Raw genomic sequence first — 19,091 nt, 5'->3', positions numbered from 1 at the left:
GCTAAGCTTCTGCTTCAAATCACAGCTAGTCCTTGGGCAAGTTTGAGGCACAGCTTTCAAACACTACCCCTGCCTTTGGAGCACCACAAAACAGACTCCTCATGAATTCAAGAATACCAATTAACTTGTATTTCTGTGTCTTCCTTTCTCACCCTGTAAATTAGAATGGTTAATATTTACAGGACAATTTAGCAGAAAAACTAGTTTATGTCTGTAAAATTCTTTGAACAAAAAAGCATTATCTGAACACTAGGCAATATTTTCAGATTTAATATGAGGAATCATTACTTGAAATATGCACATCTTCTACTAGCACTGCCTTTAACAGTGATTAAGAAATGCAACTAGTATAGCTCTCAGTATAGGTAAATATTTGTTACACTTACCTCTGGGTCACAAGTCAGGTTTGCATACTTGCACAGTGTTTGATTAGCCATGACTTTATACACAGGTTCTCCTGATGTGGCAAGAAAACTGAATGAAATATTTTAAGGAGGAATCACAGAACTGTAGGTTTTGAGCAACTTAGGGTTCTGCAGTGGGTATAGAGCTCTAAAAAACTTGTGCAGGTAACACAAAAACTTCTCTGGCTATGCAAAGATGTATCTAAGGGTTGACAGACAAGACTGAATACTCTTTTTCCTTAGAGAACTAAGGCAAACTCCACTCCAGAGCTGTAATAACCCCTGACCAGAATGGGCAGAGGGTATAACCTTGAAAGTTATCTTTATCTCTCCTGCATATCTATCTTTGACAAGGCAGACTATGTAGTGGTTCTTTGACAGAGTTTGTATTTTGGTGGAAGTAGATACAGAGCGTAAGGATGAACAACTTTTAGCAGTAAACAATGCCTTGTATGATCCCCCTGCCTTGGCATAAATTTTAGTCCAGTTCTTTTTAATTAGATTAAATGCACTGTCTAATTTGTAAATCACATGCAATTGTGTGGCAAGGAAGACAAATCAGCACATGACGTGCTAAGTGACCAAACAACCCTCTTAACACTGCCTTGATTAACATGAAATAGAGAATTATCTAGTCTTGCAGACCGGAAGACTTGCTCCAGAGAGGTATACAGAAGGATACACAGCTGTAACAGCCCAGTAGGAAATACAAATTGCAATGAGTATGAAGGTGATGATGGGGTAGAACAGTGTAGACATTATATAGCCAATAGCCCTATGAAAGAAACAAAACATATCAATAAGCTATAACAGTTCTAGAAACAAGCTTTTTATCAGTCTTCTAGTAATTTTACTTTGAGATCCTAGTTGACAGTTGTAACAAAATCTAGCATTGGGATCTCAGAATACTGCAGGAACTTTATTCAAATATCTTCAGATCTTGACTTTGTCATTTCTACCACTACACTTTTATCAACAGTACTACAGTGAACTTTATCAATTTGCCATGTTCCAGCCTGTCTTCTCCTTTCTCCTTCTTCATGGCTGCTTCACATATCCATCTCTTTACAGGCCACTGACCAATTTCCATGACATTTCCTTGCTGACTGCTGCAGACATTACCTTTTATGTCCTTATCCCACTCTGCTCATCCTGTGCTCTCCCTTCAGCTCCTACAAACCTGAAATTACCTTGTTCTACTTTGTATCTGACAACTGTTCCCAGCTCCTTTCCTGCCTTAAGTGCTAGCTATTTTCAGGCAGAGACAGTCAACTTGTTTTTGCAATGCCAGGACACACTTAGCTTCCTGTGACTACATGACTTTCCTTGCACGTGCCATAGATGAGTGGCACTCACCTTTGGCTACTGGCAGGCAAGAATAATAATGGCCTTTCACTGCTGACACCATAGAGGTCTTCCTTTAACATCAAGGCTTAAGGATTTTAATGAAGAGGAAATAAAGAGTTTAATTTAGTGCTGCCAAAAGTAATTGCTATACTCTAATTGCACAGCAGCATAAGACAGGAAACAGGTACCTGGCTGAATGCTGAACTTTAGTATTTCTTAATCCTATCACAAAAATCCCTAATCCTGATTCCTGGGAACAACAACGTCAATTGAGATGGTAGAAAACCACAAGGAAGTGTGCTTACAGAAAAACTCAGAGCTAACTCTGTGCTCTAACAACACAGCTCTATTTCCAAGGCCTATGAGATCATAGCCTATGTGCAGAAAAATTATATTACCTGTTCTGTTCAACAAATCCAGTGTTGTATTTTAACCCCTAAATTTCTGCCCTTGGTAGTACAAGATGGAGCTTGAGATGAGTGTCTCCTACAGATCATTTAACAGAATCAAAATATATTAAAATCAGACAAACATACCTACTACCTTCCTTCAGCAGTGCAATAGCAATCCGGATCCGATTTCTTAGGAAGATCAGCATCAGTATGATTATGACTTCAACACCACAAAGTATTATCACTGTAAGCAAACAAACAAAAAACTTAGATTTATCAAGAACCAAACCAACATGTTGCTTCTGTAATTTTTTTCCTTGTATTTTACACTGCTCTTCATGAAGTCCATAAAATTCTCTACTTCAGCAGTTCTCTTTCTCCAACTGCATCTGTCAAACTTCAATCCCACTTTGCACAGTTGTAAGTTCCACTGTAAGGAAGTTCCATATGCAGAGAGCTAGTCAGAACTTGTAGGACCCTGATATTAGCATTTGTATTTTTAAAAGAAAAATGGAACAAATTCTCAAAGATAAAATTTTACTTTAATGTAACTGCAGTATCTAGCTTTAGATACAATTCATTCTTTACAAATTCTACTTTTCATAAACAAGGATTCTGCATGTTCATACGATAACGCTGCTCATTTCTAGCACTGAGATAATAATAAAAAAAAGAGATGAAGAGACAACTTTTTCATGCATCTTGGTATCTTAGAATCACAGAATATGCTGAGTTGGAAGGGACCCATCAGGATCATAAAGTCCAACTCATTAGTTATAAATCACAATTCTGGAGCCCTCAAAGAGGGAGAAAAAACAAACTGGGCACGAAAAATGCCCATCCTTATGCAACTTCACCAGATATAACTTCATTATTGCCTTCTACTTCCCCATAATGAAGACTGAACACACAGGAAGTAGAACGTTAATAATACAAGGATTTTTCATTCGTATCACTATTGTGATTGCATTATCTTCCCTTACAAATATACTAAAAAAAATTTTAAAAAGCACATTTTTACACAATACAAAGAAATGGAATTGTTTTCTTCTCTAAGCAACATGTAGGAGGAGATTTAACAGGGCGGAAACTGCAGCAAGACACTGATTGATTCTCCTGATATACATTAACAGATACCAAATTCAAAGGCCACTTACTAAATGCTAACCATGTTTGCCTCAGTTGCAGGTACACTTTGAAGTCAGTCTGGAATCCAATATCATAAACAGTGAGGTCAGATCCAGGGATTCCTTTAAGATGGTCATATTCCCAGTAACAATGCCAGATGCCTTTTAAAAAACAATCAATACAACATGAGTGTTTCTAAAGAATGCAAAGACAAATTTTAACAAAAATCTTTTACAAGCCAAGTGTTTTGTCTTCAGCCTATCAGGTAAGCAAAACACAAAAATGCATCACTATGAGCCTAGTCACTTATAATATCGGTACAAGTGATGACAGTGTGTGTAGACAAGACATTTTACTACATCTGGTGCTACATATCAGCACAGCTGGATTCTTCCTACATTTTGCTGCCATTTAAGTCCTTTTCACTTCACTTTGTCTCAAAGTGTGCATTAATTCACCCAACTGCACCATTTAATTGATGTAACTACTGATTTTCCTTGCCCAAACTTGAGCAATAAGGAAAGACAGCCTTAGAGGCTAGAAGATTGCACCTACCATAACCTATAATTCCGATCACACCAAAGATGAAAATCCAGAAGAGAACCCCAGCCGTGAACCTCAATAACACAAGGAAGAGCAGACTCAGCATCATTGCAATGAACAGGCCACTAGAAAGAGAAGAAACAAACAGAGGGAAAATGAGCGTGAGAATCTGTTCACCTTCTTGTATGCCTGTTACTCCAAATGAGGGTCACTTCATCTCACACAAGAGAATAATTTGTAAAAATGTATTTCAAGATCTTTGTTGTGAAATACATTCTCATGGCTATTATCTGCTATTACAAACAAACAGCTTATATATGACGATCTCACAGGGCAGAGCCTGACATGTTTGCAGGCACTAGGTTCTCAGACTGGCTGAATGGGACTAACACAAATGCCCTTTTTGTCACTTATACAAGCTGAACAACCCCCTGTCTTTTTCAGGCCACAATCTAATCTACAGTAAAGTTAAATTGGAGGAATACCTATGTAAGGGGAAGTTGCTGATTTATGTCCTCCTTTGAAAATCCCTGCTTGCAAAAAAAAAACCATTAGTAAATAACATTCTAGGAGCTTCCTTAAAAAAAAAAATTAAATTTAGGAGGAAAAACCAGTGACTCTTTCTACTCATCAGAAGAGGAAATGATTAGGGCACTATGATGCATAAAAAGAATTGTTAAGAGCCATCTATGGACCCCCTAAGAAAGACATCTACAGCGTCTTCTCCATCAAGTCTGGGGTAAGGAAGTATTTGTTTTCATTTCACTCCCAGAAAGCAAATCCAAAAGGAAAAAATTATGGCAAAAGGCCTTTTTGCTCAGTGAGGCTTTCTAAATCATTGTGAATAAAGCAACATAAATAATCATCCCATCAATCAAACATGCAGATCAGATGCTTTGCAGAACATCTCATGATTCTCAGTACGTGTTACATCAGAATTTTTATTAGTACAGACTCAAAAAAAAATTGAAAACCTCTTCTTGCTGTGTTCAGTAACTTTTCTTCTGAATATTCCCAGTTTATTCAGCCAACTACAGCTAAAAAATAGGGCAGTTTGATCATAAAGAATCAAAACCAGAGGTTTTGGGCAAACTAAGGCAGACAAGGAGAAGGACAAGATAAAAAAATAACACCAGATCGTTTAGTCAAACCTTTGTAAGCTCATCTTAAGCCCTAGCCCTTTAAAGTCTTCCTAGCTTCATGTATTTGCCCTTTGTGATTGCCTTTCTGAAATTCAGAATGTATTCCTTAAGAAAAGTTGATGTTTTGGAGCTTATGACTCTTTCTTCAAAGCAGTAAATTACCTTTATCTAAAGTCCTCTTACATACATTAGTCCTAGTAACACCAAAACTGAGTACACAATAACAACTGTCTTCAACAGACTGATTTCCTTAAACTGAGGCTTGAAAGTAGCAGTCCTTTGGGGGTATGCTAAAAAGAGGACAGCAACTCCACATTTAACTTTTAATCCAACCTCCCTTCACTTTCAAGCCTTCATTGTCATTGCCCAAGCTCTGACACTTGAACATATTTTTCCAGAAATGGTTTGATATATGCTGTCATTTGGTGAAAAGGGTGAAGTAACTCCTATCCAACTACTTTAAAAGTGGTGACAATTCCCTACAAAAAATGTCATATTTGAAACATGGAAAACTTGCTTCAGTATTTAGAATTTCTGTTAAAAAAAGCTGTCCCTTCTCTCTCTGGCCTATGTGTTCAGTAACATCTCCTTTGAGAGAATCCATACCATAAGCCTGCTTTCAATAAGGGGTAGAGAACCAAGCTTGGTGAATATCTCTGAGTCTCCTGCCACTAATGACTGTGAGCATGGTACCAGACTATGAGAAAGCTGTCCTTCCACCAGTGACTGAAGACCTTTAAAAGTTTAACTGATGTTTCTGAAGTAATTCTCCATATTATTATCTAAAGTATGTATTTATTGTCATGGATTTGTATTCAGGCTTGACCGATGCTTAACATATGCATGTTACAGGCTCTCACCTGGCAATGGCTTCCGTTCCTGTTTAAACTGATCAACACTTTGGTCCATCAAAATCAATATTAATGGGTTAAGAATGCACAAATACTTATGTATTTGCTTCAGCAAAGCAGCTGCTTCTTTTGTTTAAAATTTGTTTTAATTAATTGGTGATTAGTGAGTATTAAGTGCAAGATGAAGTTAATACTGTTCAATACTTTTTGTTCTTGATGTTGCTTTGCCTGCTGCATTGGAGTTATGGACTTATTTAACTATATATTGCTAATACGAATTTAGAAAATATGTGGGTTTCATATATACGTATGTATATATATATACATTAACGACACTTAGCAACTGCAACTAGTTTGAAAGTCACTTAATTCAGATCTTTGAGTTTTGGAATTGCCATGCAGATGGGTCCTGCAAGAGAACACAGCACCTTTTGATTTTCTGTCTGGTAGGACATTAAAAAGCTACTCCAGATCAACTGACGCTCTAGGTATGTATGCTGTACTATCCTTATCTCATGCACAGAACCATAACAATTTTATTATTATTCTGTGATGAAAGGAAATTACTGTTGCTCCTTGAGTTTTAAAGTAGGATTGGTACCAAACACATAAATGATGTATTTTTTTTTTTATTTCCTGCATGCTCCAAAGTGAGTTTGGAAAAATTAAAAATACTCATAAAAATCTTACATTAAAATCCAATACCAAGAAATGGCATAGTCTTCAAAAATTTTCACTCCAACTGATCTTGCATCCAGGACATTATTGATGCCACTGAGAAAAGAAATCAAAGAAAAGGTTGCTTCAGGTAGAAAAGCAGATTTATTTAAACAACAAATAGGCTCAGTGGAAGAATTTGGAATATCTTTGCTAGTGATAAAAGTATATTACGATTTTTCAGTTCCAGTTCTGTCATCAAGCCATCATAGTTACAGCAAAGAAAAAAACTGCATAAGAGTGTCTCTACAATTTGTGGGAAAAAAATTATTAAGAAGGCTTTATCGCCAGAGTGTATACTATTCATATCTGCAATGTAACAATGGCCAAACAGGTGTGACTCTAGGACTGCTAATAGCATAGAACCAGAAAGCAGCTCAGTGAAGTAAAAGGCTGACTTTATGGAACTGTTTTCCTACCCTGCAAAGTGCCTGCCTGTATTACTTTTTTTTCTCAGAATTGTTTTTTCCCAAAAGCAGGAGCACCGTGATGAGGTGAGATGCCCAAAGGATAGCCCATGGTAGTCGGAAGGCCACCACAGAAGAGGATAGCCAAGGCCACCACTGGCTAGCCTGAATCCTGCAGCAGAAGGTTTGCGTCTTGAACCCCATTGAACTTTCCTAGCAAAACTAATTTTTGTTAGGAAAAACAACAAGAAGAATGATTTAACCAAATGAAAACCAGTGAGACAATTAGACTAAAACCTTTTGCTCCATTCTGCACACCACAGTGCTGGATTTCCTTAATTGAACTCTGGAAGTGCTCAGGCACAAAGAGACCACTTACTACCAAGTCTTGCTTGGGTACCCCTTAGCCATTGGCTACAAGAGATTCTGATTATTTTTTAATTCCTAAATTATTGCACAATCTCAGAATCCAACAAATGAACACTGAAGAAGAGTAAAACCTACTTTGCAGCTTCCCTGAGATCAGTTACATTTCTTGTTTTCCCTCTTCCATCTTTGAATGTAGTCTGATTTGCCACGGTCAACACACCATTCTTTGTGGAGAAGTCTGGGAAGCATCTCTTAAGAACTGTTCAAAGTATCAAAACAAAGTATGCATATCACATTTCACGTCAAGCTCCACTTGTATCATTTTTCTTTTGTAGCATATTTAAATAATTTCAGATTTGCAGTCAACTGATTATCTAACAATATGCTGATTTGACATATCTTGGAAGAACCATTAAATTCAAGATTAAGATTTTTATGTTCTGGGGCTTTTTGTCCAAGTTCAGGCAGGGTGGGATCATAGATTTCAACTGGAGATTCTAGGTCCTACCAAACAACAACAGTAGTATATGTAAAAGTTTAAGAATTTGTAATAAATGTGGAACTTACTCTCTGTCAGTATCTGGGCAGCTTACAAAAACTGCAGCTTCTCAAATATGCCATTTCATGGTAATAATCAGACCAGCCCCCAGGGACAGACTCAACTTGACTGGTCACGAATGGTACTAGCACCCAAAACAATACATAACAGCAAGTGTCAGTTCCTCATATGCCAGATGAGTTCCAGTACCAGCCACTATCACTAGATATTCTTGGAGAGGAAGCAATGGAAAAAAGACAGAAACTATTGGTTAGACAGAGGGAGGAGGAGATTATAAAAAAGAGAGAAAAGGAGAGATGTTTGCACACTCATTTATGCTGCCCTGTTTTTTGCTGCAAAAAGTCCTGGGTTTTATTCCAAAGGTCAGTCCTCCTACACAGCTGTACTTTATATAACCATTCGGTGCTTTCCTCATTAGATTCCAATAAATATTGATGCCAGGGTTCAATATTCAGTCTGGTATATCTACCCCAGCAATTATTCTGACTAAATAATTAAGTAACATGTCTCTTTTCCTCCCTCTGTAATCCTTGCCCCTTGCTATAGTCTAAAAGAAGGTAATGCTTTCTTTGCATATTATTTTCTGTCTTTTGGGTCAGTACATCAGTTTTATCACAAATTCTTAGCATTTTTTTAAAATTGAATCCATATTTTCTCTTTTTGATAACTGTCCCCGGCTTACATGATGACCATTTTAAAGTATGGCAAAAATAAACAGCAATTTCTTATTTCCATAAGCTTCTGGGTCAGTATTACACTTCTGCAGCTGAGATGAGCTGGGAGATCTGTGGTTATCTACTCAGAAATGCCTGCTGACCATAGTGACAAAAACATTTTTGACCCCTTAATTTCTCTGTATGCCCTGCATAACCAGCACTGCAGCTAAAAAGAGAGTTGCACTCTAACTGGGCTAAAGTATCATGTGAACTTCAACAGCTGCCCATATGAGCCTTCCCATATTCGTAACATTTTCTTGATGCCAATGGAGTTGCTTCCTCATGTATTTTGGAATGCACAATTTGAGCTGTAAAACTTTTGTTATCAGTGATGATTCAAGAGCAAGAAGGAGCTCAGCTTGACCTGATCACATGCTGAATGCTTCCAGATGACAGTTAGAAGTATTAATAAATACTTATATTTTCAAACTCTTTAGAACTGAATGGATGTGACTGTCAGATAACAGACAGTTCATAGTGACCTTGCCACTGTGAAAAACACTTTTCAAACTGGAGTTGTGCTTTAATGTGAATGCTCACAATCTGCTACGACGTGTGTAAGAAGTAGAACCACTCACAAGGCCTGCTTGGAATGATCATCGAAGGACAATCTTCATCACGTAGGACTTGAGCAACAGACTAAAAAGGGGAAAAACAGGAATGCTGAATACAAAGCAGTATAACTACATGGTTTTCGTTTCTCATCCAGTCTGACAAAACGTCCCAGACTGGGCTTTGCAGCCTCCTCCTCAATCTTGGCTGCTGGAGCTGCAAGATACATTCGTGATCTAAGTGAGAATCTGTCATTGTGATCTGGGAAAAGACTATTCTTCTTTTCTTTTCTAGTGACAAAAAAAAAGAAAAGACTTGTTCACTTTGGATCAGCATCTAAGCCAGAACTGTTCCTTGCCTCTCCTTTACCTTTCCTCTTAAAGAAAAGTAAGAATTTAGCACAAGTAATATAGCTGAATTGCAAGGTGTTTTAAAGACTGGAGAAATAACACAGTAAATTTGAGTGCAAAATCAATAACATGAAGAATAGATTTATTTTCCTAGCTAAATTTCTAAGTAGCTGTAGATGACTTCCAAGCCTTAAGAATTGTTTGAGACACTCTATTCTACTGCTGTGGAGTACCTAGGTACTTACCACAGTACTGCAACTACATGGGTGGCTGCAGATATTCTTTTAAACAAACAGCAACCCTTTAAAGAGTGGGGAATTTAGTGTGCACACAAGACCTTGACCCTGCTTTAAAAAAACTGTCAAATCACATAGATGGGACATGTGTTTATATGGTGACATCAGATAATTCAAGTCATTGATGCAGCTCAGTAAAATCATGCACATTACACTTTGCTTGAAGAAAAAATATATTCCATCACCTACTGATAGATACACACCTTGCGAGGATTGTTAAAGCCAGGTTTGCAGAACTGCTTGAAGTAATTCCACTGATCTGGTCTATATCTGTAGGAAGCCTGAACATCAATGTATGTTGCAAACCTGTCTGGGCACTTTGAAACACAAAGCTGCAAGAAAAGAAAAAAAAATGAGTAAAGATACACTGACAGTAGGGAAGGATGAGGAAAGTCAGAGCAATGGAAAAGCAAGAAGAAGGCCACTGCCTTCAGTATTATTTAGTGCAGGATTTAGAAAGCGACATATGTTGTCTTTTTGATTCCCTAGATGAATACTTCTTTCATAGAACATACTTTCAAAGTCTCTCCTCAAATCGGGCATATCAAGCCCCTCTCTGTACCTTCTTAGGTTTTACACACTCTGGTAGATAAGCAGAGTTTTCAGTCTGTTGAAAAGAGCATTATTAATTTTTTTGAAGAACAAGATAAAACCTGTCAGGTCCTCCTCTACTTCTATCAGCAGCAGTGTATATGAGTGAGGTGCTGTGGCAGCTATTTCAGAGGATACGTGCAATTTCTTTCTATTACATGTATAAGGAAAACTTTATTTTAAAAAAGTCTCACTAAAACTAAAAGTCTCAGGCAATATTGTTCTACCCTTCTATTTAGTCTCTTCGGTCAAATACATCTCTACAAATTTTTTCAAGACAAGATAGGCGTAAATCACTCACAAGTGACTTTTAACTGCTGACCATGGCTGGATCTCCACTAGTTACAAAGTAAGGGGATGCATACGTCAGGAATGAAGTTCACACTTCAGGTACAGCCATTATAAGGTACAGCCATTATAAGCTGGATTTATGTGAGAAATCAAGTGATGACTGGGATTTAATGAATATATCCACTAAGAAGCTGTGATTTAGATTTAGGGCATGGAGAAGTGGCTGCCCCAATACACAGACTTTGAAGGCTCTGCTGGTCACTGGAATCACATAAGTGGACACATGTTCTGACTCCTCAGTGTTAATAGTGCGATGTAAAGTCCATCTTTTCTAGAAGGTAGTTTGTTTCCAAAGTTATCCAAACCCTTTGCAAAGCTCTGCTATCCAATTACCAAAGAGGTATCCTGCACAAAACTGTTTTTCATGTCCAGGGCATTCCACCATATATGATTCACCTAAAGGAACTCTGGGAAAAGATCGTGTACTAATCCTTAGAACAGGCCAGGTGCAGTAAGAGGATCTTTCTAGATGAGTACTACTATCCTATGGACTACCCACAGGCCAAGAAACAAACAAGAGTTTTGTCCTCGCTGGGACAACGGGTGACTAACTAGCACACACTTTACTATATCCTGCCTGCTATCTTTGAAACAGGCAATGAAACGCGCTGCCTGTGTATCCAGTGGACTGTAACAACAGTTTGCAAATCCACAGGCTTGCTCAAAAACTGAAGCTCTTACCCCATGGCAGTTCTTGGGGTTTTTACTCCTGCTAGTTGATATGGATAGGACAGGAATGAAGGACCCTGTCTGCAGTTTGAAAGAGAAATTATCAAATAAACATTTCTTCAACATTTTCCCCAAAGACTGGAATTTAACCATCTGAGTAACAAACAGCATTCAAAAGCATTTTTAGTTTTGGAAATGCTGCATGTTTGAAAATGAAAAAAATAACTACTCCACTCCAACAAACTCTCTTGAAACAAGTATTTCACCTTACTTGATTCATGGCCATTGCCACCTTGACCACAGGACTAGTCAAATCCCACACAATGGCCTCAGTATTACTGAACAGACTGAATCATTCCAATAAGAGAGGTAAACACTACAGTGTTGGTGTCTGCATGTGGACAGGTTCCTGAAGCAAAATCTGCTGCTGATAGAAAAAGGCTTTGTTGTGACAGCAACTGGCCACTGTTAAAGAGGGTTCTTGCTATTCCTTGCTGGAGATTTCCACGTCTTCAGCTGTGTCAAACCGTCCATATAGTCACATTAACTGGTAAGTCAGAAATATCTATCAAGCATAGGGATCAAAGGACAAGCAGGAATGGGAAACATTTTAAAAGCGTAGTCCAATAAGTAGACAATTAACATTTGTAATGAGTAAACTGGTTACTGTGTGACAAACCTCATCCAAGTTAACACTAGACTTCACTGAATGCTGCCAAGAGGAATGAGATCGTGATCTGTCTGTAGATTAACTGCACTTTACTTTGGCAGCAAAGCTGGATCAGAGCAGTCCTGCACCTAATTCCTCTACTTACCCTATGCTGTAAGTTGTTGCCTCTTAAGATAAACTGACATAACTGGTTGTGCAATTATTCGATAAACCAGGTCAGTAAAGTGGTCTTGTAAAAACGATCAGGAGGATAATTTTAACCCTACAAGTTCAATTACTAGGTTTATTTCACAGCTTCATGAGGAGCTGGAGCACAAAGGGCTGGCACATGGCAAGAAAAAGCTTCTAAAATCTTCACTTGTCAAACTGTGACAGGCTTGAACCACACCCAGATACTCCCATCACTGGCAGTATGCACATTGTCTAGCTTTGAAAACCATAGGTATCAATCGATACTTTCTGCATACACTGAATACTATTGGATAGCTGCCTGTGACGAATTCATAAATCACAAATTGCTGTATTCAACTCAACAGACTTTTTTGGTCAACTCTTATCGAAAATACACAATCTTGTACATTTCTACTTAAGTTTTCTGACCATCACAGGCTACAGAGACTGTGTGCTACAAGTCATCTATAAAAAAATCATGTTATATTTTGAAGGACATGAAGAGCACTTTTTAAATCCAAACAAATGTATGCCTAGTTCTTAAGCACCATGACTAAGATGCAGGAAAAATATTTTATCTCTACATTTCACTCACCTGTGTCGTAGGGCACTGTAGGTTTATTAACACTACGGGGCTGGCACATTTCAGAATGTTGAAGTAAAACAAAATGGTCTTGTTCCTAGGGAAGTGGATATAATATAATTAATGTAATAAATATCACTGCTTATACATCCTACAATTTCAAAATTTATAGCATTGATATTTAAATTCTAGAACTGTGAATGGCCATATTGAAAACACAAGGCAAAAAAAAAATCCCACGCAAACCCTGACAGTTCCACATCAAGACATCTCTGAAAACAGAAGTATTTGTTCTAAAGAATTCTAATTTTGAGAAGTTTTTTCCACAGCCAACTTTTAAGCTGAAAGAATTCATGTGTCTGTAGTCCCACCTTGAAAGGTTGAGGCTTCTAAAGTAACCCTGGCAAAAGCACCGTGGTCTCTGTGCTTCCACTGAACATCCTATGAACATATTGCATGCAAATTCACCATCAGAAAATGCTACACTGTAAAAGCTGCCTAATTTTTGTTGATCAGAAGGTGGCACCAAAACCAATCAGAAGGTTTTTATGGATGGAAACCAAAAGCAGTTGGCCAGAAAACAGAATCATAATATCACCTACTAATAACACTGATAAACCCCCCTGATATAAATAGGGGTCAGTCTGAGGGGTTTGCAGCCCAGAACCCAAACACTTGACAGCTACTAGAACTTGGGACCTTGCAGTAGCTGTCACTTCTGTTTGGATTTGGTGAAAACTGAGGACCCCAAGATTTCTTGATTTAAAGACCTGGCTTTTGAAGACAGCAAAATATGCTGTTAACCTTTGCTATGTCAGAAAATTATGAGATAGCTCTAGTGAAGATGATATGGCAGTAGTCCTGCCTTTTTCAAAGCCAGCTAGTCACGCCAGGACTATGCAGAGTCCCTGTAAGAAATAATGGTGCATCTGTCCTGCTATGGCCTATGAAGTTGATCAGAGGGATGAAGCACTTCTCTTAAGAGGAAAGGCTAAGAGAATGGGGATTTCTCAGCCTAGAGAAGAGGGAAGGCTCAGGGGTGACCTGAAAGATGGAAAGAGACTGTTTGCAAGAGCCTGGAGTGACAGGGGAGGGGGGAATGGCTTCAAACTGAAGGAGGGAAGGCTTAGATGAGATATTGGGAAAGAATTCTTCCCTTTGAGGGTGGTCAGGCACTGGCACAGGTTGCCCAGAGAAGCTGTGGCTGCCCCACAGGGACTTTGGAAAACCATAGTTCTGAGTCAGTCTTTTATGCTGCTTAGTTTTAGGGAATCTGAAAAACAACAGTATTGATGAAAGCCTGACAAGCACATCCCACACCTCCACTTTTGGGGACCAGAGGTCCTCCTTCAGAAGGGTGTCCTGGCCTATTGCCATAAACACTCTTGCTTTTCCAGTAGGTTGTATTGTGTGTCTTCTGGCTTATATTTTTATAAGAAACTCCTCAATGTATGAAATTACTGCCAAAATGCGGTCTCAGTAGCTTTATTATTCTCCAGCAATCATATATATGGAGGGACATTTGTTAACACAAACCAGAAATCACATAGTAAGAAATAACGAAAGGGAACACTTAAGTAACAAAGAGAAAGAGGGAATGGGAGAGAATAATAAGAATCAGAGAGAAGCACCTGGCACCACTTCACACAGTGTATGGAAGCCGTGTGTCTGAGACTCCCAAAGCCATTTGCTTGCTGCTTTCTACAGACCACAGAGGGGACAAGGACAAATTGGGGGTGGACGAGGGAACAGAGAAGGGGTGCAGTAAGGGGAACACACACAACACTACAACTTTTTCTCCTTGTTTTTCGTCTTCAGGAAGTTGGACTCTCCAACAATTGCTGTAAAGAATCTAATTCAGAGGGTGGAAAACATCTTACACTACCTAGTCTGTTTCCTCTGTGAAAAAAACCTGAGAGAATATATACTACTGCTCTCCCCTCCTTCTGAATTGCCCTTTGGACAGTGGCTTCCTCATTTTTTTCCACAGAAAACTAAATGGGGAAAGAAAGAAGCAGCAAAGAGTTGTTATCAAATCCTAGTATAGCATCCAGATACATATATAAATATCTATATCTATCCAGTGACAAGGGCATAAAGAGTGCCTAATGTGTGCTTTTTAAAAAGGAGAAGTGAAGGAAAAAGCAAATTGTTAAAAATTCTATTTCATAAACCATTTAGATTTTCAGAGAAAACGTTGATGCGACATCTTTCTTCCCTGAGTGGTTGTTTTCATATAGAAGTACTCTGTTGATATCAACTAATTAATTTAACTCTTACTACTTAAAATTTAGGAAGACTGGAACACAGACATGAGTAAATAGAGCCAAAGGGGTTTCTATTTACCCAAGGAGGTTGTGGGTACAGCTGTCAGTCTCCCAGACCACTCTGTCTTCTCTCTACTGGCACTGGATAAGCACCAAAAAAAAGCCTTTTCATTACAGTCTTTTCTGTTATTTGGTGCGTGTTGAGAAAAACTCAAACTTTGGCAGAAGTTGTGCCAGCTAGTCACTTTGTATGGAGCTGCTAATGCAATCTCTAAGTTATATTGATGCTTTACCAAAAATATTCTCAGAATGATACAAAAAGCTGTATGACAGTAAAAATTTGGGTCTGGATTTGCACTGGGCAACTAATATATTTCTGAACTTTATTTGGAACAAATACAGTAAGAGTGTCATTGTCTCTTTGACAGAGGGATTTGAAACCTCACATCTTATTCACAGTGCACAAGTAATAAAGGTACGTGAACGGATTTAGTACTCACTCATTGAGGGTTTCTTTCTGACCACAGAACTGCCCATAGCTGTCAGTTGGATAAATCACTTTCCTGGGGTCACCGTGCACCCAAGCTGCAAAACATACACATATCTCTTAACATTTGAGTCAAGAGTACACAGTTAACAGTTAAAACTAGATAGCATGAAAATGTATCACTCCTAAAGTACCATTTTACTCTTTGTTGATCACCACTGAAGAGTACTGATTAGTTTATTTCCTAACGAAAAACAAAAATGTAAAGCACACTAAACTGAACCAAGATATGGATGAATCAGTAAGAAAGAAAGCCACTTCACTTCTTACCTTCAGGGAATATATATCTGGGTGGTATCCAACATATGTAATGATGTAATGGACTTATAAAATAATGGTAATTACAAGAGGAAAGAATAGGAGCTAACTGTGTAGACAAACCTGAGTGTTCACAATGATGATGGCACTGAAGGGAACCTTCCACTACACCAAGTTGCTCCAAGCCCTGTCCAACTTGGCTTTGAACACCTCCAGGGATGGGGCAGCCACAGCTTCTCTGGGCAACCTGTGCCACTGCCCCACACTCACAGGGAAGAATCACACCTAACCACTATCACACCTAACCCTTCCCTGTCAGTTTAGAAGCTATGCCCCCTTGTCCTGTCACTCCATGTCCTTGTTCAAAGACCTTCTCCAGCTCTCTTGGAGCCCCTTCAGGCACTGGAAGGAACTCCTAAAGTTCCCCTGGAGCCTTCCCTTGCCAGGCTGAACACCCCCAGCTCTCCAAGCCTGTCTCCAGAGCAAAAGTCCTCCAGTCCTTGGAGCATATCCATAGTCTTCTCTGGACTCACTTCAGCAGGTCCACATCCTTCTGATGTTGGGGGCCCCAGAGGTGGCAGCACTGCTGGTGAGGTCTCACCTGAGCAGAACAGAGGGGCACAATCCCTCCCTCACCTGCTGGCCACACTTCTTTTGACATAGTCCAGGATATGGTTGGCTTTCTGGACTGCAAAGGCACATTGCTGGCTCATGTCCAACCTCTCATCAACCAGAACTCCCAAGTCCTTCTCCTCAGGGCTGCTCTCAATCCAAACTGTTTACTTCTAGCTTTTACTGTCTGATTAATGACAAATGAAATTTTCCACTACACTTACTTTATCAAGCCATGGTATTTTTTTGAACACATTCAATTTTGAGTTTTTTTATCAGAACACACATGGCTTTGAACTTCAGCCTAATTACCTGCTGGAAAGCAGCTCTTCAAAGAAGGACCCAGGGGTTCTGGTGGACAACGAACTGTCCCTGAGCCAGCAGTGTGTCCTGGGGGCCAAAAAGGCCAGTGGGATCCAGGAGTGCACCAGCAAGAGCATTGCCAGGTCAGGGAGGGGATCCTGCCCCACTGCTCAGCCCCGTGAGGCACATCTGGAGTGCTGTGTCCAGTCCTTGGCTCCTCAGGACAGGGGGAACATGGAGCTCCTGGAGGGGATCCAGAGGAGGCTGCGGAGATGATGAAGGGACTGGAGCATCTCCCTTACGAGGAAAGGCTGAAGGAGCTGGGGCTGTTCAGCCTCGAGAAGAGACAGTGAGAGGGGATCTTATCCATGTCTGTCAGTGTCTGCAGGGATGAGTCAGAGGATGGACCAGGCTGTGCTTGGGGGTGCCAAGCACAAGAGGAACAGGCACAAGAGGAACAGGCAGGAACTGATGCCCAGGAAGTTCCACCTGGACATGAGGAAGAACTTCTTTGCTGTGCAGTGACTGAGCACTGGGACGGATTGCCCAGAGTGGAGTGGAGCCTCCTCACTGGAGATATTCCAGAACCTTCTGGACACAATCCTGTGCCATGCGCTCTGGGTTGACCCTGCTGGAGCAGGGAGGTGGGACCAGGTGAGACACTGTGATCCCTTCCAGCCTGACCCATTCTGGGATTCTGTGAATTGCAATGTTAATTCATTATTTGCTTCTGTGAAAGACATTACTTATTGATCGGAAAGCTTTACATAAATATAAGCAAAAGGACATTTCAGTTAAAAATTCTAACATTCACAAAGCTGCTTCCCCCCTGTAAAGAAAAGCACTATGATACCTGTGTTTACTTACCCACAACTCCTAATGCGATGTAACCCAGAATGACAACTATGAAGATCACACAGCAAATAACATCTGTACAGTGCCTAGGGGCAAAAACAAACACTTTCTAAAATTAGGCATTTAATAAGATCCTTTGAAAACACTGATGTCACAGGGTACTTTAACATCTGAATAAGCTGTCCACACCAGCACTTAGCAGAAGTCGTACTCACTAAGTCACATTTGAGGTGTGAGGTCCTGTTTTTGCAGCAAGACCAGCAAATAAATGCACATGCCTTTCTCATGGTAGACAGCAGTAAGAACAGATTCAAGTATTGTTAAAACAAATAATACTTTACAACACTGAACCCATGAGATTGGTTATCCTGGTTTATCCTACTACAGGACATCTGCCTCAAAACACACCAGTTGTAGCATCTTCTATTCTTGCTGTTTTCTAATCTATGTTTCCTCTTCCAAAAAATCACTATGTTTTAACATAAAGGAGATAAAAGGGCAGATTTTTTAAACAGTTGAAGAACTTGAAATGCATTTCAAGTGTGGATAGGAATGAAAAATCCTGTACAGCTCTCTAGAGAGTCACAGCTTTATCATCTCACTGAAATAAACTTTTAGTGAGGCCAAAGGGGTACAGGACTCAAGGCCAATATGAGAGTAACAAAAGAAAGAACAACTGCTCAAAGTACAAGGAGTGATGCTAAAAGAAATCCTTTTCCCATCCTCCATTCAGAAACTGTTCTAACACTGCTCAAGTTTGGCTTTCATCCCACTGGAGCCATTTTTAAGGGTACAATATTTAATTCAAGAGTCTCCGGAGAAATATGGCATAAATACTTTAATTACAACTCCTATATTCTTAAAAACGTCTTCCAGTTCAATTCTCACAGGTCTCATTTTCTGATACCTAAATGCAATTAAAGGTTATACCCATTTGTGTTAAAAGGTTCCTTTTAAAGTTTTGCAGGGCTACAAGTACCCAGAAATGCTTTACCAGAATGCAGGATTTTATCTTCTTTGTAACACACAAATTTCTGTGCAATACCTAGAAAAACTCACTGCTGCCAAATACTATGCTTATATAACTATTAAGGAAAAAAAAAGTACATACATTTTTTTTGTGTGGCTTCAGAAAATTTTGAAACAGTTCATAAAGACTTATTGTTGTTTATACAAAATAACTGCTTATTTTACTAGATATTATGGGTGAAGCCCTGGCTCCATTTAACATCACTGTTAGCTCATGTAGCTCACTGCCAGTGAGATCATACTAGTAACTCATAAATACAAGGCTCCACAGGAGAAGAAAAAAGGTAAAGCTTCTTAAATGACTAAATTAAAATAAATTTGTAAAGACACATGTTTATAGGGTGAAGACTATAGGAGTTTCCAAAGTTGCAGGAACTGGTATGATGGGAAATGCCTCTTCCTTAACAGGAGA

The 19,091-nt window shown here is 39.2% G+C and overlaps 1 protein-coding gene across 2 annotated transcripts in view; it reads right to left on the bottom strand.

Annotated features, from left to right (window-relative positions):
* The window catches only part of SLC44A5 (solute carrier family 44 member 5), a 61,296-nt gene that overhangs the window by 10,129 nt on the left and 32,076 nt on the right, over positions 1-19,091 (bottom strand). For both annotated transcript variants that reach the window (XM_027899461.1, XM_027899460.1), the window contains exons 3-14: positions 17,663-17,736; positions 15,576-15,660; positions 12,821-12,905; positions 9,977-10,105; positions 9,154-9,214; positions 7,436-7,559; positions 6,498-6,581; positions 3,827-3,939; positions 3,301-3,432; positions 2,288-2,387; positions 1,087-1,179; positions 387-474 (exon numbers count right to left, since the gene is read on the bottom strand). In XM_027899461.1, the coding sequence (XP_027755262.1) occupies positions 387-474; positions 1,087-1,179; positions 2,288-2,387; positions 3,301-3,432; positions 3,827-3,939; positions 6,498-6,581; positions 7,436-7,559; positions 9,154-9,214; positions 9,977-10,105; positions 12,821-12,905; positions 15,576-15,660; positions 17,663-17,736 (1,168 nt within the window). The remainder of the gene's footprint in view (positions 1-386; positions 475-1,086; positions 1,180-2,287; positions 2,388-3,300; positions 3,433-3,826; positions 3,940-6,497; positions 6,582-7,435; positions 7,560-9,153; positions 9,215-9,976; positions 10,106-12,820; positions 12,906-15,575; positions 15,661-17,662; positions 17,737-19,091) is intronic.

The sequence above is a fragment of the Empidonax traillii genome, unplaced genomic scaffold (assembly GCF_003031625.1).
Source record: "Empidonax traillii isolate 1590-97213 ecotype Southwest subspecies unplaced genomic scaffold, ASM303162v1 scaffold669:size348880, whole genome shotgun sequence".
Classification (NCBI taxonomy): Eukaryota; Metazoa; Chordata; class Aves; order Passeriformes; family Tyrannidae; genus Empidonax; species Empidonax traillii.
The sequence above is the reverse complement of the archived record's forward strand: the minus strand, read 5'-3'. Positions and strand labels throughout refer to the sequence as shown.